The 25,666-nt window shown below is 40.6% G+C and overlaps 1 protein-coding gene across 2 annotated transcripts in view; it reads right to left on the reverse strand.

Moving 5' to 3' along the window:
• Positions 1-9,809: 9,809 nt before the first annotated feature.
• Positions 9,810-25,666, reverse strand: part of otud7a (OTU deubiquitinase 7A) — a 106,831-nt gene continuing 90,974 nt past the window's right edge. For both annotated transcript variants that reach the window (XM_048157810.1, XM_048157811.1), the window contains exons 11-13: positions 15,732-15,846; positions 14,892-14,976; positions 9,810-14,545 (exon numbers count right to left, since the gene is read on the reverse strand). In XM_048157810.1, the coding sequence (XP_048013767.1) occupies positions 13,028-14,545; positions 14,892-14,976; positions 15,732-15,846 (1,718 nt within the window). In that variant the 3' untranslated portion in view covers positions 9,810-13,027. The remainder of the gene's footprint in view (positions 14,546-14,891; positions 14,977-15,731; positions 15,847-25,666) is intronic.

Consider the following 25,666-nt stretch of genomic DNA (forward strand, 5'->3'; position numbering starts at 1 on the left):
GGATTACATGCAGACTGGATGTGGGCCGGGTCTGGGCCGTCACTCTGTTGCTGTCAGGGTATATGTGAAAAACATTTTTCTAGTAAACTATTCTAGTAAACACAAAAAAACAAATTCAAGACATGACAAAGGGCATAACAGGTCCTCTTTAATGTTTTTTATTTATTTATTTTTTTAATGAATCAATAGATCCGGATGAAAGTTTTGCACCTCTTGTACCTTGAAAGTCCAGGCAGACAGACAGAGACAGGAAGACGCATCATTTAGTTCTCTCCCTCTCAGTAAGTGATCATAGTGCAGTGGGAGCCTGAGAGTAAGACAGACAGACCATGTGAGCCCAGAGAACGAACTGTTCCTCTGCTGACTGTGTGTGTGTGTGTGTGTGTGTGTGTGTGTGTACAGTGACTGCTGGTGGGTGGAGGGATAAGAGGAAAGAGAAGGAGAGAGGAAAGCTCAATCTTTTCCTTTTATTTCTCTCTCTTTCTCTATCAGCTGGGATGCTAAATGGCAGCTTGTGGTCAATTGATGTGAGGTCGGCAATCATTTGACAAGCATTTCATTCTGTTTTGTGGCACGGTGGCTTTACCGCATCAGTGCATGTGAGTTTAAAACAGAAAAGGGTAAACTGCAAAGATAAAAGAAAAGAAGGTGTGTGTGGGTGAGAGAGAGAGGCAGTGAGATAAAATAGTGGGTGAAATTGTGTACTTTATGATCAGGATTCGAGCTTCATGAGCTCAGACTGTGAGTGGGCGTCTCTGTGGGTGCCATTGTGGTGTGATGCTCTTCTGTCCCTCATGTACTCCAGCATGGCAAGGGGGCGGCACCGGGTGGCACTGGTGCTAACTGTACACCCGTCCAGGAAATGATACTGCCAATCCAGATCCCTCTCTTGCTTTCCCACTTCCTGTCAAGCTTTCCAGTCTTTTTGATATAAATAAGCCCCTAAAAAGATGTAACCTTTTTAGGCATTAAGTTGCATTGTCTATTGGCTTACTCTAGACAATTTAGCCTATTAAGCTTTAAGCTCCTTTTATTATGACACCATAGTCTGTTCTGCAGACAACAACCAAAAATTTGGACATCACTAGCCCCCTCGACAACGAGACCCTGAAGACTTTGTTCTGGATCGGGGCTACCTTCAACCACCCTATCGATCTCCCAGACACCACAGGACTGGACTGGAGGGAAACCATCATTTGGTGTCTAGTGTTGCATCCAGAGCACAGCCAGACCCATAATCCGTTTCATCCCAAAGTAGAAGTGACGTGAGCCACCCGCTTATCGAGTGGCACTACCCGCTGCAACGAGTGAGCCAGAGCCCGTGCACAAGAGGACAGAGCTTGCCATCGCCACAGAAATAGAGCCCCAGCATCGATCTTACTAGGGGAGTGAGCCCACGACACCAGCGGCCGAGGGAACGAAGACTGAGGACTGGCTGAGGGACTTTAATGAAGACTTGTCGACTCCCACCCTATCCCACCCGGTATCTGAATCTTTATTCCACAATGAGAACTGTTTGGAATATGATCTGTCAGTTTGTTCAGAATTGCTGCTGTTTATGGACTGGGATTTATTCTTTTCAATAAACTGCATTGACTGTGTCATTCTGAATGTGATCTTGTCAAGCTTCTTGTCAAGCTTCATGTCACCACCACCACAGAGCTCAGCCAGTCCTCCAGTCCCATCACTACTGGATGCTTGCAGCCCTGCGCCATCTTTGGGGAAGCCCTGCTATAACGTTGTACTACCACCAGCAGCGAATATGCAATAGGATCCTGCAGCTACTCCTCCAGCCTCTGATCCCTTTCATTCCATCTCAGCCCGTCGACCTTTCGGCTCCATTTTGGCTCCTTCCACCTTCAGCTCTGCCAGAGACCCTCAGCCTTGCAGCTCTACCGGGTTCCCTTGTCCCACCGGCTCCCCATTGGTCAGTCATCACATCACTTCTGCCACGGACTTACGGACCACTTTCCAGTTCTTCGGCTACAGCGGAGTCCATCTTCCATTCGGCTTCGCCTCTGTCCTTAGTCACACCAGCATCGCCCCAGTCCTTTGGTACTCTGGCTCCGCCTCTGAAGCTCGTCACCACGACATAGCATGGGTCTCCTGCACCAGCGATGTTGCTCAGCTTTATCAACCCTCAGTCTGCACCATCGGATCCACCGGCTCTGTCTCTATCGTCTCCCAAACGTCGGATTCCAAGCCAGCAACATCTTGGCTCCTCCCTCCCTCAACTCTGCCGTAGGCAGTCGGCACTGGAGAGCTCTTGGTTTGTGCCATCGGAATCTCTACATCTTTGCCGTTGGTGTTTTGTTGTCATTCCTCAGTCACTCAGTCATTATTATTAATGTTATGGTTAAAAGGTTTGATTAAAAGGTTCTCTCTCTCTCAACTTGTTAAAACCAAGATATAAACTGACAGGGAAACTGTGTAAGATAAGACTTGCTAATATGCTGAATTCTTATACCAAGCAATTTGACCAAAAGGGACCATTATCATTATATCAACAGAAAGATCTTTCACTCTCTGTAGGGCTGGGCTGAAGCCTTCCTGGATGAGACACAGTGAGCAGGGAACATGTCTCTGGGGACACATAGATCACAGACACACCTCATCTAGCATCTATAAGCTAAAGAGGCTTGTGTATATGAGCCGTCTAAACAGGCTTACAGTAGGTGGACACAGTTTTGAAACCAATTAACACTTCAAACTTCTGAATCAAAGCAGACTTAGATGTTCTTTCATTTTAATTTTCCATTTGAAAATGATTTTTCATTACCATTCTAGTAGAGGTTAGCAAGGCAGCTAAAGCCTAGTGCACGCTGTTCTTCTGCGATTGTTGCACAAACTCAAACAAGCAAAACTAAAGTAGCTAAAATTATACTATTTGGCCAGAATTTACCATTTTCTGCAGATCTAAGCAAGAAAAACCAGAACCAATTTCTTCATCTTCTGTCTATCAGTAGATTTAAAATTGTCTAGACTGATCTGAATATTTTTGTCCATTAAAAAAACTCATAACTACACCCAACCAGTGAAAAACTGCAGCTTTGTTCAAGATCTAAAGGTAAAAGCGTTGCTAAAACAGTGATGATCCATGCTGTTACAGTCAGTCCTCTTGTTTTAATTTAAACGCTTGTCGATCTTGGCAGAAAATAGGCATACATATTTATTAGAAGCTTCATTTCCTCTGGTCTCATTATGTCAGAGCCAAAACAGACACCGCTGTTACCAACATGAAAGTATAAAGATGGTAATTAGCATTTCTGATAAGGGCTTTTGTTGGAAAATTGTTTCCATACAAGTGGCAACACAGATCACAGGGTGTGTCTCCATCTTGGGGCTTCTCCAGTCTCTACCAAAAGAGCAAAGCTGTTGATGGTTTCAATTGCAATCGTAAATCTTGAGGAGACACACACACACACACACACACACACACACACACACACACACACACACACACAAAAGAAAAGAAAAGACAGCTCTTGTTCTTTCTCTTTACTGTGTCTCACTGTCTCTTTCAGAAAAGAGGACACTCCCACCAGTGAGTATTTTGGTTGTTTCCTTTCTCTGCTCATCTACATCGCCTACACAGGCTAGGCTGATTCACCTGCACAAAGACCTTTATGTTCTCCTCCAATCTTTCTAACATCTTGATCTTTTTATTTTTGAATGGCTACACATAGACAACTAGTGTGCAAAAAAGGCCATCAATAGAGAAAGAATCTAATTAGAACCATAGTTATGGTGTCACCAACAGGGCTAATGAGGCCATACAAACCTGCTAAACTCCTCACCCCTTGCTGTAAACAGTCTAGTGTGTTAATCGGGTTAAATAGCAATGCTAACTTGTTAAACCTTGACCCTGTGCTGTAAACAGTCTACAGAAAAACAAGAAAATTCTTGAGAACATGGTAAGGATGATTTACATGGTAGAGATACTTTAGCTTTTGTGCACTGTCATTTAGCATATAGCCCTGTTTAGGACACATAGAGAACTAGTGTGCAAAAAAAGGGTCATCAATAGAGAAAGAAACTAATTAGAACCATACTTATGGCGTCACCAACAGGGCTAATGAGGCCATGCAAACCTGCTAAACTTTGACACCTTGCTGTAAACAGTCTACAGAAAAATGACGACAAGAAAATGCTTTGGAACATGGTTTACACGGAAGAGATACTTTAGCTTTTAGTGTGTTAATCGGAAATAACGTTAAAAATAAGGTAAATAAGCAGCCTACAGAAAAAGAAAATGTATGTAGAAAAAGTCAGTACAAAAACACTGATTCATATGGAAGATGCATTAGCTTTTTAGCATGCCAACCAGGCTAATTTAGCCATGCTAACCTGCTAAACTTGACCCCTTGCTGTAAACAACCCACAGAAAGAAAGAAAATACTTGAGAAAATGTTTGGGACAAAAGCAGAATTACATGGAGGTGATATTTTAGCTTTTGGTGTGCTAATCGGCTTAAATAGCAATGCTAACTTGTTAAACCTTGACCCCGTGCTGTAAACAGTCTACAGAACATGGTAAGGATGATTTACATGGTACATTGAGATACTTTAGCTTTTGTGCACTGTCATTTAGCACATAGCCCTGTTTAGGACACTGTGCTAGGCAAACTATATTATTTGACACAAATTAACTAAATTAATTGTTTATTCTGAATATTTTTCAAAAGAACAGAATGATCCACACTCCTTTTCTTATTCTTCCATTTTTAATTTTAAATTATACAGCACAGCACATACATAATGGACTTTTTTTTATTTTTATTATGATTATTTAAATTAATCATTTGAATTATTTATTGAACACTCAAAACGAAACATCTGTTAGGCCTATGCATGTGCTGTTGCATAATGTAAAATGTTACATTTTATCCATTTATTAATTATTATGTTTATCAACAATTATTTATTGAACATTTATTATATTGCTGTTGTTGTTTTTATGATTTATTGCTATTTTTGAAAGCAATAAACCATTCAAGGCTGCATGTTACCATAATATTACCACAGGCAAGCATATTTTAAAGGTGCCCTTAAACCAGTTTTTGCAAGATGTAATATAAGTCTAAGGTGTCCCCTGAATATGTCTGTGAAGTTTCAGCTCAAAATACCACATAGATTTTTCCAGATGTTAATACTGGCTGCCCTTGTCTAATGCCTTGAACATGGGCTGGCATATGCAAATATTGGGGTCATACATATTAATGATCCCGACTGTTACGTAACAGTTGGTGTTATATTGAGATTCGCCTGTTCTTCTGAGGTCTTTTAAACAAATGAGATTTACGCAAGAAGGAGGAAACAATGGTGTTTGAGACTTACTGTATGTCATTTCCATGTACTGAACTCTTGTTATTCAACTATGCCAAGGTAAATTCAATTTACACCTTTAAGTACTCTGCCTAAGAACACCTCTTTACCCATGTTAAAGAATGGCTTATTGCTTTAAAGCGGAACTCAGTAAGATTTGCGAAGCTCCCCCTACAGGTTCCTTCAGTGAATCACACTGTCGTAAATACTCCAAGCACAGCTCTGGATTACAATGACTACAACGCTCACCAGCGCAGTAGTTTTGCAAATACAGTACAAGAAATCTTGATGGAGGTGGGTAATTTTCTAAATTGTCTTATAAAGTCATAATATATACATAGTTTTTGAATTACCGCAAAGCATTTTGTCACTCTCTCTCACTGCGTGAACGTGAACATGAGGCAAGATTGTGTCGGGTCGGTGCAGCTCAACTTGCAAGTGCTGTTTTCTGGCATAGATGTGCCAGAGGGGGTTAGTGCACGCCTCAAACATACCACTACAAGTCAATTAACCATCGTAAGGACTTAGAAAACTATTTATGAAAGTAAAAAAAGTTACTTAATTCTGCTTTAATAGTATGAAATCTATTTGTGGTATCAGCAGTCAGGAGAGTCACGATTGTAAAGTGTTTCCGCTGTGGACTGCGTACAATGGTACACTATCACTGCCTCGTGCTGCTATGTACTGTAAGGCACAATAAAGCATTGGCTGCCTGCATGTCACAAGACCTCTTAACATTCAGTCCTATAAACACATGACAGCATGCCTTGCCCAAGTTGAGCTCACTGCACATTCTCCTTCTTCCTCTCAACCAATGCAGGAAAGACATGGATCACAAACAATATTGCAGCAAAGAACTCCATGACCTTATACTGTCTCTCTCTCCTGTTTTATTTTTCTTCTCACATTTTTCACATTTTTTTGAGAAACTGTAAGCCGTTGAAGAAAGAGCTGGATTATTGACAACAGACTTCTGAGAAAAACATGCGAGCAGGGTGATGTTTTGAAGAGAGCTGCGCACAAACGCAAACTAGGTCATGGGAGAGCCGTACAGGGGCCGTTCTACTGATTGATAGATGGCAGTGTGTCTTTGCATTTCTGTGCGTGCTACCTTGAGCGGAGATGAGATCATGTGGCCTCTTGAAAAGAAAAACATCTTTCCCCTTCTACTTACCTCTCGAGAGGTCAGGGCACTACATGTATGTCAGTCGTATTTTGGTTTTTGCATTCAGCATAGTTCTAGGAAAGGTCTTGGATTTTTCTAAGAAAAAGATCTAAGCAACCTCACATATGTCACTTTGAGAGTTTTGAGATAACATCTCACTCTGCTTGAATTTGCCAAGTTTCATGAACTCAAATACTTCTAAAAAATCAATTAACTTGAATGATGTTTTTTTTTTTATGGTGCAAGTTCCAACAATCAGAAAGTTAGGAACATATGTTATGGGCCATTTCATTTGATAATCTATCAGAAGCATTGGAACATTAAGATTGTCTGACCTGGCGATTTCTGACAACAATCCCATGAACTGTCGCAACAAGCAAAGAAAAACGTATTGCACAAAAGACCAAAAGCTCATCGTTAAGCTGCCTTTTCTTTTCTCCGACAATGGACAGACCAGAAGTCATTCATTTATAGTGGAGTAGAACAGAAGCTGAATGGAGTTCCGATCATATGTGTAAGTGGAAATTTGGCATCTGGTTTAGGTTCCAGGTGCATTGAAACATTTGCCAATTTCGGAGTGTCTATTTACACTAAGTGCAAATAGCGTCCCTATTGGCAAATGCTATTTACACTAGCTCCACCCACCAATGTCTGGTTGGGCCACTCAAGTTTTAAAAAAGACGCATACAATTCAAAGTCTTCAGTGATGCAGCAGTAGCGAGTAAGGCTTTTAACGCGATCAACGTAGGTTTGAATCCGCCTTTTGCCAAGTTCACATTTATTTTCAATAAAAATTAAAATAATGTTCTAAAAGTGGAAATAAACTGCGAACGAGTGTTTAATAATATTAAAAGTGTTTATTGGCTAGTGTTAGGGGAAGGTGTAGGGTTTTTATTCTCCCAATAAGGCAGTCTCCATTTAATAATTTTAATAAATATAATCATTTACACATATTATTGCATCCTGTTAATGTACAAAAATACTGAGGTGCAAATAGTATCTGCCAACATAAAGTATAGATAGCATCTAATTACTATTTACTCTTATTGCAAAGAACTGATACTTTTACATTCACCTAGTGTAAATAGCATATCGCTAAGAAAATGCTGCTATTGTCACTTAGTGTAAATAGCATCTATCGCCACTGCCTTTAAATGTTGAGGCTAGACCGTATGAGACCTCCAGACCAGTGTATTCTACTCAAAACGTTGACTGCCATTTCACACTTACATGTAATCAGATATAGTATAAAATAGGGCTGGGCGATATATCGCATGCGATTCTCACGCGCATTTCGTCAGTAAAGCCAGTTCCCTGATTACCGCTAAATCGCCATCACCTGCTTTCAAATGGTGCGCCATTTAACAGACAGAGCCGTAGTTCACTGATAAGCCACGCAAATATCGCGTTCATTATCGAAGGCGATTCATCTGCGATATGAACGTGGCTTATCAGTGAACTACGGCTCTGGCTATTAAATGGCGCTCCATTTGAAAGCAGGTGATGGCGATTTAGCGGTAATCAGGGAACCGGCTTTACTGACGAAATGCGCGTGAGAATCGCATGCGATATATCGCCCAGCCCTAGTATAAAATATGTGTATTTGGTGTGCTGTCTGATGAGAGGCCTTCGAGCTCGGAATTTGGCCCGAACCCAGAGTGAAGGACATGGGTAAGTCAGCTCTATATATAAGCCTCCTCTCGTGTTGATTGAGATTATCTGAACTTGCTCCTCCCGAACTTTGTTAATAAAATAGCATAGCAACACCTTAGCAACCACCCCGAGTACCCTAGCAACCACATAGCAACACCTTAGCAACCACCCCGAGTACCCTAGCAACCGCATAGCAACACCTTATCTGTCTATCTATCTATCTATTAAAACTCATTCAAACCCATGAACTCAAACTCATCAAATCTATCTATCTACTAAAACTCATTCAAACTCTTAACTTTCAAACTTTAAACTTTATAAACTACTTTAAAATTTCTGGACCAACTTTTTCAAGCCAACTTAAAGTTTGTCTACAAACTTTTTTATCTAGTTCCAGTTGCAGTGAGAAAAGGCTATGATGATCCACCACCTGCAGCATCCTCACATGATATAGCCTACTAGCTAGGACTCCTTTATGTAAACAGATGTGACGTAATGACGCAAAGACGAACGGCGGCATGCTCGAATTTCCAGCGGAAACCTACCAGTACCACTCGAATTAGAAAACATTATTACAAGCTTACCGTTGTGAATTGGGCTAAGATAAGGAGATAGTTTCGAACACTAGCTGGTTATGTACTTGCTCAAAAATTTATTTTGGATCATTTTTAACCAAAAAAAGTTACGTACTAGAGCTTTAAATGAAACATAATTGAGATTTCCATTATTGCTAAATTTATATCTGTATTATTTAATTTATCATCATAAAAGTATATAAACAAAACAACAACCCCCTTTTTAAATCTCTTTGAAATCCACTGATAAAACTCCAGTGAACAGTTTTGCTAAATGCTAAGTCATTTTTACATCTTTATGACAGCTGGAACATAGTTCAGTTCTTGGCAAAGTGCCCTAGTTCCTGCATCAGCAGAATTATATCTTCCATACCATGTGCCATTAGATCAGCTCTCAGTAAAATGTGTGGGTGTGCCTGTGATCCTTTTGCAAAAAGTCGAGAGTATCCTATTACATGACAGTCATAAAAACACTCACGCATGATGCATTTGTCAATAACAGATAAGCCACCGTTGTGTTTAGCAATTCAAGATATCTCTGAGTTTCACAGGCAGAGGGGCTTAAAATATGCATGCCAGAAAATTTAGGGGTGACCCAAATTATTGAGCTATTTACCTCCTGTTCTTTAGAGTGACCTGATTTGTGCTTTAAATTCCAGGCCTTTAAAATCCTTCTGTGTATAGTATGTAAAGAATGTCCATCTTAAAAGAATGTATACACACAACAGAGAGATCATTGTCAGGGTAAGACTTTTCTGGCAGATGTTAGACAGGTGACCTGTGGTGCTGTGTTTCATTCTAATGCCGTGTGCCACGACTGACAGCAACTACTGCAGGGATATGGAAGCTGAACACCACAAGACCTGCAGTTTTATACTGGATTTTATTCCAGTTTCGTGGGCTCAATCATATGAGAAGGCAGACAGTCTAATATGGGTGTTGTATACTGTAGACTGAAACAGCAGCCTAGGGCGCTGCTCAAATTACAGAACGTTGAGGAAAAACACACACGCAGGCACGCAAGTCTGCTAGCACTCAAGCACACACCTTTCTTCCACAAGAAGAGTTCAAAGAACCACACGGACACCATCGTTAACAATAAACTAATCTTATTTTGTCTCTTTTTATCCTGCTATTTACATCGGTACCTAATGTGCAAATTAATAATTTAAAGTAGTGTAAAACTCTCAAATGAATACAAAATCATATTTTACAATTCTAAGACAGAGAGAGTCCATGAGCTTTTCAAATATAAAGGAGGGAGAGGAAAAGCAGGAGGATGGGAGGCAAAAGACACATAATTGTGGAGGTGTAGAAATGTAGGAAGAGAACGAAGCAGTGGACATCCTTGGCCAGGAAAGACAAAACACTTACAGAGACAAGGCGTTGGTTACCTGGACACTGCCTCACAACAAAACACAACAAGCGCTGCTCTTATTATAATCTTGTCCATGGAGTAGAAAAGCACTTGGTGGGGCCTTTGCTTTGCAGAGACACACAAAGTGGCTAACACGCTAGTCATGCTAGTTAACTTGATTGGCGCAGCTACCTGTAACATCCTGATTTTCTAGCACACGATGAGAACTAGCACTTTGAGCAGTGGTTTACTTGAATGTTTGTTAGCCAGTTAGCCAGTCAGTAGCTTAGCATGTTGTTGTCTGTGACTGTTTTTGCACTGCCGTGATCCAAATCTGCTGTGATAAAAAAATAATAAAAAAAGACAGGTAGGCTTATACCATTAAATGTCCAGTTTTACATTTAGAGATTGGGTTACACAACCGGACGCGATACTACTAGGGGTTGCACCGACTAGTCGACTTTAACGCTCTGCCATTTAAGCATGATGTCGACTAGTCGCTGATCATGTCCTATAAAGGCTGCAACAGGATAAAAATCTTTGAAGTTTACCTTTACGAGAGCGCTCCACGAGACATGTTTGATTATACCATCTGAATGCTCAATATCGATCTGGAGAATGCACATTTTAAACAGCTTATTGTACAGGTAAGTTAATCACCATTCTAAACTGCGCTGCTACATGCGCACATATAGATTGCGCGCATACAGAATCATTCAGTAGCACAGAAATGTATTGTCAACACTGTTCTGTGATTTTATCAATAGAATAGCTTAGAAACTGAAAAGTTCTAGCATATATTTCTTTGTAACTAAAACCCTCAGCTTTAGTATTAGTAGAGAGATGCTGCCAGGAAGAATTATTTCACATGCAATCGCTCTCACTAATGCATTCATACACATGTAATCTTTACTGTGCTACTTTACGAGCAGAAATCCGTGAGAAATATAATGACCCAAAGACAAAAAAACTGATAAAAATAAACTTATGTAGGAGCAATTGGCTTGTGGGTCGTTCTGTCATATGCCATAGCTGTGCACAAGACAACTGGAATAGGGAAAAAAACGCAAGGTCTTGTGACGCGTTTTTTAAAAGTTGAACTGATTTGAACTTGAGTACCCCGTTTTTAGAACGCTGTGTCATGCACGAGATGCAAAACGCGAGCACAACGGTCATATACACGTCCATCTAGCATGTATTTACATAGAAAAATAAAGGAAAAGTAGCGCATCGGAATGGAAAAACACGTTCTGTGTAAACGGCCCCACATTTGTTCATTAATGACGCCATCATCGACTAGTCGACATCGACTTTAATCACATAAATGTCGAAAGTCGTTCAACCCCTAGGTACTACAGATTGACAAGGTGTAAATTAATCTGAGCTTTTGTCAAAACGAAATATTACTGCACCAAGCAACATGAAAATTTTGTCCATCGCTTGGTTGAACTGGGTAGCTCCACCCAAAGTGCAATCTAATTGGTCTGTTAAACGTAAAACATGTTCTGATTGGTTATGAATTTGTTGTCACCACATTTTCGTTTTCATTGTAGACATGAAAATTGCAGTTGTATATACATATATATATATTCCACACTCTGCCTTGTTAGAACATGATTTTACGCTGCTATGTAATATATAACTTAAAAATCTAAAATGCTTTTAAGAGGTAGATTTGAACCTTTAAATAACCAATTTTACATTTATAGATTTAGTTGCTTCTATGTATATGATCATCACAATTGTGTGGTTAAGACTAATATTCCTGAGGACAAATGAAATGGAGGTGAGGGACCTTTTTGGCACATGAGAGGCTAGCATGGCAGTGTTAGCATGAGTGCTACAGAATGTTGATGAGCAGTTGCCAGTTGCTTGTAGCCGAGCTGTGCCATCAGTGAAGGTATTAAACAGTTGACACATACACAGTTTCATAAGCTTTCCACTTTTAGTCCACTGCTGAAGTATATCCTGTAAGGGTTTGCATTTCATACTTATATCCTCAGGTAAGGTGGTTCTTGTAATTTAGCATTCGCTAGCATGACTGCGTTATATATTGCAAATACAGACAGCAATGAGTGGAAGTCAAATTCTTACTGTATCGAATGTCAAGTAGCACACAATAGTGAGGTTTCATTTTATATCATGATGGAATGCAAACCCTCCTATGAAAAGGCTTTATATTACAATATAGTGCATGATGGAAAATCACAAGATCAATCGGAGAGCACACTTTGATATGCCACATATTGAATATTTTCCACCATAATAATCCTTGTACAGCAGACCCTTTACAATCATATTGATATCCCTTAGAATCATATGGTGAAAAGTAGAATATGGCTGACGTCATGAATGCATAGATAAAAGGGGGGAGGGGTGGCGGTTGTTAACAAACTTATTGCTTTCAAAAAAATCAGAGTGCTGAACAGTGGACCTCCCTCCCTTGTAATTATTTGCAATGCACAGCAAAATCAATGTTATTCGATATTAAGATTCCAAAGAGCTATGCTGTGAAGTATTGCATTATAATGACCTCTAAACTGAGTTTTCCTTTCAATGATTTGGGAAACTCCATTAGAGACTGACATATGCTTTTACATCTCTTTCTGCATGTACAAGGAGTTTTACAACACAGACTGAGCAAAATGCACAGACGAGAGCTTTTACTCTAGAACAAGTAAAAGACTGAATTCAATCGGACATAGGACAAACAAAAACACAATCTCTGGCCAAAGCTGTAAACTGATTCTGGTTGCACTTCCTGTTATTGTAAAGCTGTGTTTGTTCGCTATTGAGAGTAAAGTAACAAGAATACAAGGAGGCTGATCTTAAATATAGTAGGAAAATGTTATGCCAGTTCTTTGTATCACTTGAAAAGTGCAAAAAGGTGGTGGTGTTGCTGTTCTTTTCACACACATTGGGGGTGGCTATATATGTGTGCATGTTTGCAGGGCTATCCAGGTCGGTGCACTTTCACCTCTCGTTCCCTGCGTTTCAGCTCCTCTCTATAACAGTAGGAGCAAAAGTTCTCTGTCTCGGGTCGGCCATAGAAGGTGCAGTTCTCCCTCCTGCAGTGTTTCTGCTGAAAACAGTACATTGGGCAAACACCACTCTGCCCTTTGGTTTTGTCCTGCCCCAGCCAGGCATGGGGCATCGGGTCTTCATCTGCAAACTCCAGACAGTCCCGGATGTCGCCAGTGTTGAAGCCGTTGGTATAAGTGTGGGACTTATGTTCCCCAGGCATGTTGTACGGTAGGGTGTCTACGGCATTGACGGTACGGATGCCAGACATGCGGGCTGGGCTATAGCTCTGAGAGGACAGTGAGCGGTTTTGCTGGGGGTAGGTGGCACAAGTTTTGAGAGTGCCCACCATTGGCTTGTAGGACTCATCTTGGTAGCTGGATGACTGCACATTGACATCCCTCAGGTGGATCACACTGTGCCTTTGGATAGGTGGTGTATGGCTATAGTGAGCAGAAACAGGGACTGGTCCGGGTCTCTTAGCACCGTTACTAGGGGAGGAGAAAGGGACAGGGGACATGGAGGATCCTGGGATGGAGGCTGGGATGGGTATCGGGATGGGAGAAGCAGCAAGCTTTGGACTTCCCCTTTCTTGGACCTTCACAGCCTGGGAAAGATTATGGCTAGGGTGCAACACAGGTGAGCAACTCTCAGGTGGAGAGCTATCTGAACGCTCCCTTTGGAAAACACTCTCCTGCTCAGGCTTCTTTAGTGCCACCCCATTGGTCTGAGGCTTCTTCTCAGCCTCAGCCTTTCTCTTCTGTTCCTGCTCAGCACTGAAGCGTTCTTGGGCGCTACTCAGGTAGAAGCTAATCATCTCTTCATGAAATTGGTGTCGATGGCTGGTGAGCAGCAACCCAGCAAAGATAAATTTGCGCTCACCCTGCATGGCTGCTCGAAGGATGTTCAGGCTGAGTTTGACATCTGTGCTGTACTTCCAGTTGTCCAGTGACCGATCACCCGAGATTTTGCCAGATCCTGGTGGTCTCTCAACAGGTGAGCTACCAGAAGCACGGTCTGTAGGCGAGGGACTGGTTGTCTTCTCTGAGGAGGATGTGCTGGCCGACTGGCCTGACTCCTCTTTGCTCCCTTTTCGTGTTTTTGAGTCCTTTTTCTTAGATTTCTGCTCTCCGTTCTCTACTGTTCGACCATTTGTTGATGTGGACTTGCTGATCTTGCCATGGACAAGTCCTCCAAGTCCACCCATATTCTTCTTAAGTTTGATACCCAGAGTCTTGCTGAAGCTGCCCAGTTTGTTGGCCACTGAGTCCGCCCGTGTTTTGTCTTTGTCCTTTCGCTGCTTGTCCTTGTCCTTCTCCTTAATCGACTTTCCATTATTGAGGTTGGAGTTACTGCAAACAGACTCCCTGTCCGAGTCCATGGATTCTGCCAGAGACTGTACATCTTCACCTGCAGAGGCAGTTGGAGACTCGGGCTGAGCCAAGGGAGCCTGTAATACACAGATCGGTCATAAGGACTCAAAACTGAGGTTACCTTTAGCAAAGTATTGTTGTCAAACATTACAGAACCTGAGAAAAAAACTGCTCCTGGAGGGCTAGCATCCTGCAGATTTTAGTGCCAACCCCAATCAAACACACCTGAACCAGCTAATCAAGGACTTTAAGAATACGTGAAAACAACAGTCAAGTGTGTTGGAGCAGGGTTGGAACTACAGGGGGTGGGGTAGCCCACCCCAAAAGTACTCTTTTTTTGGTTCGGGAACTGCCTCTTAAAATATCTGTGCATGGCCCTGCCTCCAGGAGCATTTTTTAACTAATAAATGGATAACCACTTACCCTTGTTTCAGAAGGAATTCGAATCCATGTTACATTCATGTAGTTGTGCAGAAGGTTTAGTTTAGCTTCCAGTGATAGAATAAGACTAGAGTGAGAGGAGAACATAGTCAAAGATCTTTTCTAAAACCTGATTTGTAGCACAAAAGGTTTTTATCAGCTCGCATGAGGCTTGCTGCAATTTCTTGTCATCTCTTACGTGCCAGTGAAGGAATGGTAGAAATCATTTGAGGCATGCAACTAGGAACTAAATCAGTGCATAAATCTAGTTTCCAGAGAATGACAGCAATTAGTTTGCATTCATCAGTCCATTATGGAGCCAATGGAGTTGGGGCCAACTCGTTTCAGTTGCTTTATCGCAGATGTTTGTTTTGTGTCTTTGTTCTTCCTTCTGTAAATCATGGCTGGGGTGGTGCTGCTGCAATTTATTTATATGATTTAATTGTCTGACCTCTGGAAAGTTACTGGAAACATCCTGCACAAGTCTTCTTAACCATAAGCCAAAATGGAAGAATATGCAATTGATAAAAATTTGGAACATGTACAGGCTTTAATTAGTGAATGAGGCTTTAAGAGGAGTCATTCAAGGGCAGATCGACCTCTGTGAGGATAATGTGGCCTGGTGCCATGTGCTGGGACCTTCTGGACAGATTTAACCCTTCTAAATCCCTCATATGGTAAAGATAACATATAGATAATATATAGATAGAGGCCCTCATTTGGCCCCAACTGACCTTTGTCTTAGTTACCTCTCATTCAGGCTAGAGCCTGCTCACAAGTTATTAATTTAATTTTGCTGTAGGGGTGGATGGAGGATGAGGGAGAGAAAAAGAGGGGTCTTACTTTGCCAGCTTAGCATTGTCATTGTCATCCCTCCCCCAATCCCAGTCCCTCCCAGGGTCCACCGCAAAGTGCAGCGCTAGCAGCTTGTGCTCAGAGTCAGTCAGTGGGATGACGGCTGAAAGGGAGGGACAAAAAGAAAACATAAAAGATTTATATGTAACATTCATATGTGGGATGAATTTACTGCAAACCAGGTTGTCCTTGCTCAGATTAATACACAGCTTAGCTTCTCTTAACGGGACAGTTCACCCAAAAATGAAGGTTTTGTCATTATGTTTGATATACTGACGTCCAACCTGTGCCATAAACACCATATTTGATTTGACAGGCGAAGATTATCAGTGCACAATGGCTAAATTTCTATCTTTCACACAAAGTGAATAAATAATTTGAGATTTTTCATTTTTGGGTGAATTATTCCTAAAAAACTGCCACAGTGGTCTGCTCCTCACAAAGAATCATCAATTCCTTCTTCACTACTAGGTATGACAAAACTGAAAAACTTGAAAAATCATATTTCCATGCTTCCAACACCCATTTGACAGGAAAAACATTTCAACATTAATCAAGGGGTATGCAAGCCATACGTGAACAGGCCTGGGTGCGGCACTGTTCCTAAAAAGAAAATATCACAGCCTTTCATCCGTTCTAACTACTTCCATTTTTTCCCTTTTCCCATCACTCTATTCATCACTGTACCTGACTAGTCTTTTCAGACCACAGGCACTGGAAAAAATGGAAGGGAAAAGAGAGAGTGGGTTGAAACAAGAAAGATAAAGAGAGTGATTCAGTTCTCGTGACTGTTGGAAAATACAGCATGTTTGAACAGAGGACATTCCAGCCCCTTCTGTCACAACCATACTCTCACAAACATGCAGTCACTGATAGAACAAACTGTCTCCTCTCCTCATGAACGGTCTGCCATTTGCCAGGTGACTGCTGGGTAGAACTCACAGTGTACCAATGATGAACATAATGCTCTTCGATGACTCATTGAAATGACACTACGCAGAGTAGGAGTGAGAGACATCGAGTCACAGTAATGAATGAATGTGTGTGTGAAAGAAAAGGTCAAGGAAGGATACATTTTGTGTAGTTACGCTGAAAAAAAAAATCATGCTAAAGCCAATCATGCTAAATCAGATTATTATGCAACTCTAGTGTATAGAGCAGTGTATTTTTTAGCCATTTTCACAGTAAGACATAAGAATGCTTGAAACACACTTCCTCCCTGTTGAATTTTCAATCAGCACACGACTTTGCCTCCCACTCATGTCTTTTAATTCACAATCCTGGCAACAACAAGTGCCAAAAATGTCCAGCTGGTCCACTGAACATTCATATAATCCAAAATCTCAGTCCACCCTCTAAGAATTCCCAACTTTTATTCACTTCAACAAGACATTTTGTCTTGAATATGTACCTTTCATTCAGTTTAAGTTGATTTTATTGTACCATGATAATCTGATATTATTGTACCATGGTAACAGCATTTTTTTGCAAGGGTTAGGGAAGGATGCGAGTACACAGTTCATCTGTGAACAGCTACTTTTTCAGAAGTATTTATCCTATTTATTCTTCATATATAAGTTCTTTAAGAATACAGGGAGACTGCCAGTCGTACTACTTCATGGGAGTAGGAGGTCACTGCTGAGCTGTTATGACAAGGTTCTTGTTTTCATAGTAACAGCAACTGGATAGGTGGATTCAAGTCAGATCTCTCCTCAGGATTATGGGTAGTGTAGTTAAACAACAGGAATTTGGCAATTAAACAAAAAAAAAAAAAAAATGAAAATAAACACTGACTAACAGAAGCATATATCATTGCCTCACGATCTCAAAGCTCATTTACAACTATCTTTCTTTGATAGGAATGTTGTTCCAAGACCAACAAAAAAATGTTGATCCAAGAAAACATCTAAGTTGCCAAAATCATTTACCCCAGCCATCACGTTCTTTTTACTGTTATTGAAACACAAACTTCTGGCGCATATGAGGCTATGAGGTTTCTTCCAGCATTTTGTGGGTCAAATTCTTGGGGAGTCACACCAGGACAAGAAAGAGCATCCAAAGTCCAAACTGAAAGAAATGTAGGTGGAATTCCCAAAGCAGAGCACACACTGTTCAGAATAACACACAAAATTGTACACGTGGGCATGCACTCATACATAAAGCTAACCAACAAGTACCTCATTGTGTTCCCCATTGCACACACAGATACAGTTTCCCACCAGAGTGGGGTCAGACGGTGAACGCTGGAGCTATGTGGGGTTGTGTCCCGACTCCTACACTGCAGCTGTCCTCCTTTCTCTGGCCCAGCATACACACTCACACGCTTCAGCTCGCACTGTTGTTACCAGTTGGGCTTATTCCAGGTCCAAACACTGCCACTGCCAGTTCTACCCTGAGGGACTGGAGCATAGTGTATTTTGTATCCCTTCTGGCAGTCAAGCAGACCTGTCCTTGACTGACCCACCTCAAACGTATACACTCGAAAACTGTGACGTCGAGGGCCACTCTCAAGAAACGAGGGTCATTGATTCCTGGAATATTTGTTGGTATTCGGTACCCCTACGCCGTCTGTCTGTTATTAAAACCCAAATAAACTGACTGAATAAACAGGAGCGAGTGATAATGGACAAGTAACCATAAGATTACGAGACTGTAAATAAGGTCTTTCACTGAGCACTGCCGTTATAATACAAACAGAAGTTGTTGACAGACAACATTGCTCATAGAGTCTGACATGCTACATTACAAGCGCATTACATGCAGAGTTTATTCTGTTGGTGTGAGGGGGAGGTTGATGTATGCCGAGTGGGTCTGGCTGCACGACATGGCACCGCCTGAGGAAAGTTATGAGCGGGAATATCTGTCATGTGCTGCATGTGTGATATAATCCTTTTGAGAATGACTCCCAAGGCATTATTTCGTGGGATCGTTGTGGTTTTCTTGACTCTCCCCCCTCTGGTGGGTGATATCAATCACTGCAGTTGTGTCCACTGAGGAAAACAATTAGTCTGCTTTAGTCACGCAAACCGTGCTTGTGCTTGATGAGGTGTGAATTCAGGAGTTTCGTTCGCAGCTGTGTATTTTACAGCCATTGTAAACAATAATCATGCAGCTAAACAAAGCTTCAGCATGAATCCTAAAAACATGAGTGGGTATCTGATTGCCTACATATTTTCCATGGCCACAAAAAACACGCAAACTGTATACAGAAAGTCTGCTGATGGTTACTGCTGATTGCGATGTGAGGAATCTGGATGTTTTTAACCCAAGCTTGGCATGAGCTGGTCATGGCACAAGAAGGTTTTTCATTCCTACGAGATGAAACTTTAAAAGCTGCCCGCCAAACGCCAAAGAAAATACAGGTCTTCATAAAACTGGACAGGCGCGTCTCAAAATAGCAACACACGTTTCCTATTGGTTGACTGGTGTCATATAAAGTGTAACCACAGAAAAATGAAGGTGCTTTCAAGCAGTACTAGCATGGCACGTCACAGGGAAACCATTTAGTATGTCTGCAACCCACAGGAAAAGTGCCTCTATAGCAAAAAAATAAAAAATATAAAGGACCTTAAAGCCAAAAACAGCTTAAAATCAATGACATATAACAATTACCCTGTGGTTCAAGAAAGATTATGAGTGGAAAAAGAGAAAAGTGGATGAAAGGTATATGACCGCATTTTGTTCTCCTTGACTAATACTTTTAGCTTATGTCAAACCATAAGGAATAGGGAAAGGTTTTGCTATCTCTATAGCGACCAAATGATGATTTCATTAAAACATCTTAAAGCTGCAGTCCGCGATTTTTCCTCTTTGTCGCCATCTATTGTTTGAAACCTGCGATTGCAGTCATATGCGGAACAGTTATCTGTACGTGCGTTGTGCCTCGGCACGGCTCGTCAGCGCGGATGAATCTAATGCTTGCCTTCAGTCACCGCACCAGTGTGGATACTGAACTTCAGAATCACAGATTCTACATCTTGAAAGTATGACCAATATAAAAATTTTCACTGGAAAATATCATCTGAACAAGTAAGTAACATTTCTGCCACTTTTGTTCTGACCAGCTGAGGAAAAAAGCATTAGGCCTACAATAAATCGTGCTGTCAATGATGATTAAATCTAACGATCGCTTAGCTCGGATCATGCCAAACCGAGCAAATTATTATTACTGTTATATTGTTCTCAAATTGTTAATGTTAACAACAACAGCATTGCGTGACTATGTGTATATTAGCGTTACCTGTAGATTTCAATTTCTGTAGCCACTCCACAGTCCAAAGTCTTTTGCTTTTGACTACGGGTGAATCTCCAGTTGTCACTGATGATTGTCATTTGGATCTTTCTGGATTACAATCCGCCATCAAAATGATAAGTTTAATTATTTCAGCTGCTGTGAGAAAAGGCTATAAATGATCCGTTACCAGCAGCATCCTCACGTGATAAAACTGACGAGCCTGGACGGGACTCCTTCCTTTCTGTTTACGGACGTGACGTAATGACGCACAGAGGAACTGCTGCATGCTTGAATTTTCATTCTAAAGAATTTGATTGGACAAAAAAAATTGACCCGCCCACAAGTGCAGAATGAGTCATCCAAATTTTTGCTCTGCTTTTCTGGAAGAGAAAGGGCCCTATTTTTTAACTATCTAAGCTCATGGTCTAAAGCGCATGGCGCAAGTGCGCTTAGGGCGTGTCCGAATCCACTTTTGCTAGTTTAACGATGCGAAAATTGGTCGGCGCGCAGCCTAAAAGGGTTGTCCCTCTTAATGAGTAATGGGTCTGTTTGGGGGCGTAACTTGCAATAAACCAATCAGAGTCTCATCTCCCTTTCCGTTTAAAAAGCCAGTTGCACTCGCGCCATGGTGGATTCACTATTTACATGGCGGAATTTGCAAGCGGAAAAACTAAACACTTCTCTAACGAGGAAACGGATCTGCTTGTGTGCAAGGTTAATGCGCGTGAGCAGACCATCTACAGGAAAAGCCGGAATCCAACAAAGCACACAATAATAATCTTTTACATTGTAATCCTTTTATTTTTAATATTTGGCATGTTTGTGTGCTGCCCTGTGTGTGTAACAAGCAGAGTGTAGCAGAGATTCTGCACCCACCTATAAGCGCTTATTACTAACGCGCTCTTTAAATTACAAAACAAATATATTGTGCCATTGACTTTAGACCAGGTTTCAGTTGGTCAATGGCGCAGTCATTTTCAGTTGCCTCCAAATAGCAACACGCCAACAATGCACCTGAACACACCTTGTTTTCAGACCAGCATGCCCATGGGCGCACAAATGGGCGCAAATGCATTTGCTATTTAAACAACATGGTGCAGGACGTGAAAATGATAACTGCGTCGGGCTGAAACTAGCAAAAAACACTTGCGTCGCGCCTGGTGCCGCATTGCTCTGGTTGTATAATAGGTCCCATAGAGTGTAGATTTTTAATGTGCATATCTGCTAAATGCAAATTATTTTATGAACTTTTAGAAGTAGATTAAAATATAGATGTTCAAAGCTAGCAAACAACAAAAGCCACAAAACTCATGTGAAAAATGTCACTTGGTCTTTGACACACAACTCTGACTCTCTTCTCTCTCTCTCTCTCTCACACACACACACACACACACACAAACACACACACACACACAAAAGAGTCTCAGTGTTCTTGGGAAACCGCTGGCACCTGAACACACACTGGGCAGACGGGCACTCCCTGGCAGACCCGAGCGGAAGATCCGGGGGGGCGGGAGGAGGGGGGTATCACCCACCAAGGCAGCCACACAGAAACAGACTCTCTGTCGGGAAGTGGAAGAAGGGAGGTAGGGGTTTGGGAGGAGCAGATTAGGGCCTAAACCACATATAGGGGTTGGCCTGGACTGATCTGCCCTAAATGGCAGAGGCCAAGCGGTTCTTTAGGGATGGAGAGAGAAAGAGAGAGAGATCGGGTAAGAATAGAATCATGGGAAATGAGTCAGAGGGAGATGCCCTGTTGTGTGTGGATTTGTATAAAGGAGTGGTAAAGTGTATGTGGTGCCTCATGGCGCTAACTGTCTACAGACACGCGGCATCAATTGACCTAATTTGGCTCCGAGGGAACCCGAGGCAAACGCACCTTCACCTCACTGCATAGGACGAGCAGTGATTCCCAACTAGGGTTACTTTGAAATGTTTAGATTGTAAAATATAAGGATTTTCCATTTAAGGAAAGAAAACGGTATAGTATGTGTATGCTGTCAGTTTGTGTGGATGAGACTTTGTGTGATTTTTCATACTAGCTTCGATGATGGAATTTAATTCCACCATACAAAACTGAAAATGACTTTCCCATCTGGATTTCATTAATAAATAAATTTGCTGTTAGGTCATTCTTAAAGGAAAGTTTCTAATCTGTCAAAACTTTTTCAAACAAAGTAGCTCAGGTCTCTTGTTAAAGCAAGAGGAAACTACTTGAGTTATTCAATCCATTGTGTTTTTTTTAAAAGTTATAAATGTAATAATTGCAATATAATATAATATAATATATGAATGAATGTTAAATGATATCCAGTAAGAATAATAATAAAAAAAAAAAAACGATTGGCAACCCACCAATTTCCTGTATTCCAGACAGGAGTGAGCAAGGTGTTTTTCTTTTATTTTCAGAGGAGTCAGTCATTCATATCCTGGAGAAATGGGACTACAGCAAAGGCCTCTAATCTGTCAACAACCCGCTGCTTCAAACCGACCACATGCTCTTGGGGTCATCGGGTACGTGAGGGTGTGTGAGGAAATTTAACAGAAGGAGAGAGCGCCATCTAGTGGGATAAACTCTCAACCAATCCGTTCTCTTTTAAAAAACATCACCCAGACATGTTATTTACATAAACTACAGACAATGTTGTCTGTATCCATTTTTAAGGCACAAAACCTCATCAAATATGTTCAAATCAGAGTTATTAATTGGCAAACTACCATATGGGGGCTAGAAGTCAATCTTTTCCAATCAAGGTTTACTAAAAAGCGATTTTTCAGTGCTGCAAGTATTTTTGTAGGCCAAAACCCAGAAACAAGTTAGCATTTTAGCACTTCTGGTTCTATCGTTCTGAAGTATGCTTGAAATAAGGTCTGTGGTGAACACAAGCTCAAGATATTGTCATGTTTTATTCTACAACATAAAATACATCAGTAAAACCCTCTTGTCATTTTTTAAAGCTTTTACTTGTCTTACAAAATGGCGGTTGCTAACATGTGGCTAAATGGCACTACAAAGGTTAAATTGGGTTTTGGTCAAGGAACCAGTACTCTATTAAAGGGCATGTTATCACATTATGGGGAAAGTTGTCATCATGGAACAGCCTATTATATGACTTTTGGCCATATTTAATAGAAAATAGCTTTTTGCTATAAAGTTAGAAGAAATTAAACACATGCGACTACTTCCCTCATTACAAATTTGTCAGTTTTCACTAAAATTCACAAATGAATATTCTGATTTAAAGGGTTTTGAACTAAATAACTGAAACCACTGCTAGAGTGCTGCATTTGTGTAATTGGATTTGACTCAAAACGTTATAGTGACTGAAATGTGACAACTAGCCCCGGTGTCCCCTACATTATTAACTCATTTTTTGGTAGTGTTCAAATGTCTCATGGCACAAGCAAGGTTTTGACCATCTTTGTGCCTGGCAGTTGGTGTGGGTTTGTGCCTGGCAAATGCCCTGACTGTGAACTGCAGTGTGTGTGTGTGTGTGTGTGTGTGTGTGAGAGAGAGAGAAAGAGTGTGTGTGTGTCAAGAGAACAGCTTGTACTGTAATGACAGCTTCAGTGTGTCAGTGAAATGGGGGTTGAGAGAGAGAGAGAGAGAGAGAGAGAGATAAGTATGAGTAGATCTCTGCCTGCATTCCCATTCAGCCCTAGACAACATCAGCCTGTTGTGTGTTGTTTTACCTCACACTGGCACCACTGCAGTGTACAGTCCATACTTCTGAGGGGGCGGGGTACATTATAGTGTACATTACACTATACTATACAGATTACAAGATAAACCATAATGGTCTAAAATGGAGGCTCTAATTCAGACAGACAGCTAATAATGTCCTTAACTGGGAGCCAGACTCCCTGAGAGAGTCTGAAACAGTATTAAACAGTATAGTTCCTCATTTTTTTCTGTCTCAGTGTCTGATCGACTGGAGTCTACGAAATGTGCTTTTAATAATTGATCAAAGGTAATTCGATTTCAGGTCTGCATTATTCATTCAGCATGAGATGGATTCAAGTCAGTTCTTTGCTAAAATTACTTTTTGAATCAGCAAACAAAATAATTAAACCTCACTGACTTCAGGTTCACACACATTCAGTATTGCATACTAATGTGTTTTTCATACTACTACTACAGTATGTAGTATACAAAATGTGCATAGTATGCAAATTTACAGTATGCATGGAATACCAGCTTCATTTATGTGCTCTATTTCAGGTGTGATGAATGAACCTGAAGTAATACTAGCTGTGATTTTTAACATTAGAGGTTTTAACATAAGACATTTTTACTCAAAATGCAAAAAAAAAAAAAAAATAAATAAAAATAAAGGATACAAAAAATTGGGATACAAAAATCCAAAATTAAATTACATACAAAAGATTAAATATTAGGGATGCACTAAAAATAAGTCAATAAGCCGTTATCAAATAAAAAGATGATAGTAATATTCTATATTATTTGTCTAAATATTAAAAATAAAACACTAAAAACTAAATGCTATAAGGGAATTTAGGCATCACATCATTATAATGTACAATATAAAAAACATTAGTTTTGAAATTGGCATTCATTTTGAGATTACATTAAACAGTGTTATTCAATTATTAGTATTGTTAAATTAATATAGTTTTTTTCTCCAGATGCATTCATTTTGTTGTCCCAGCATTGACTAAGTGGCTTGTATTTACTTCATAACAATGCTAGAACTGATTATAAATATGTTTTTCTCACTTACTTTTAACACTATTTAATCTACTTAGCAGCCTTTCAATAAGAAGGTGGAGCTTCAAGAACTCAAGCAACATAAAAACAGGACAATCTCACGCACCGAAAATGTCAGTAACTGTCGGTAGCGGTGTTTAGCCTTATATGTTCGAATCGGAGCCTGACAATTATGCCTACAGAGCCAGAGAATATATGCTGCATGGAGATAGAACAGGTATAGTTTAAAGGGTTAGTTCACCCAAAAATGAAATTTCTGTCATTAATTACTCACCCACATGCTGTTCCACACCTGTAAGACCTTCCAGTGGCGTACGGGACACCCCCGCAGCCCCCGCGATGCGTGGTAGATTCACCTATTTAGGCTAGACTACTTTATAGCCTTTGCTTTTTTTTTTTTTTAGAACTGAACTCAATTGACTAAAGATGAAAATAAAGCATCCAACTGAAGCCCAAAAATGCAAGCAGAAGATCATAGAAAATAGTGCTAAATTACCACAAAAGGGGGAAAAATTCATCACTGTTGTTCCCATTGCCGTTTGCAAGGTACAGCAAGATTTGATGCGCTGTGTTACTGTTAGCGGATGTGTGCCGAGACAAATAAATATGTTCGGTCTTTGCTGAGACATTATTATTGTTATTTATATTATTATATATTACCCAAACGTATTTACCCCATCGCCAGCACTGCTAATGGTCAGCTACCGGAATGTCTGAAGTTCTTTTCCAAATGTAGCCTAGCCAATAAGTCTAGTTATTTCTTTATTCTTTTAGTGTAACTACATGAATTTAGTTTAGGCCTATATCATTTGATGCACCGATCGAAATTACTGAAAATTTGCGGCCGAAACAGCAATTTACGCGCTTGTCTAGAAGGGAACATTATATAGCCTATACGCAAACTAGTGTCTAACTTAGAATTTAGACCAGCTAAAATATATTGTTAGACCAAAAATATCT

This window comes from Megalobrama amblycephala, linkage group LG15, assembly GCF_018812025.1.
Source record: "Megalobrama amblycephala isolate DHTTF-2021 linkage group LG15, ASM1881202v1, whole genome shotgun sequence".
In the NCBI taxonomy this organism is placed as follows: Eukaryota; Metazoa; Chordata; class Actinopteri; order Cypriniformes; family Xenocyprididae; genus Megalobrama; species Megalobrama amblycephala.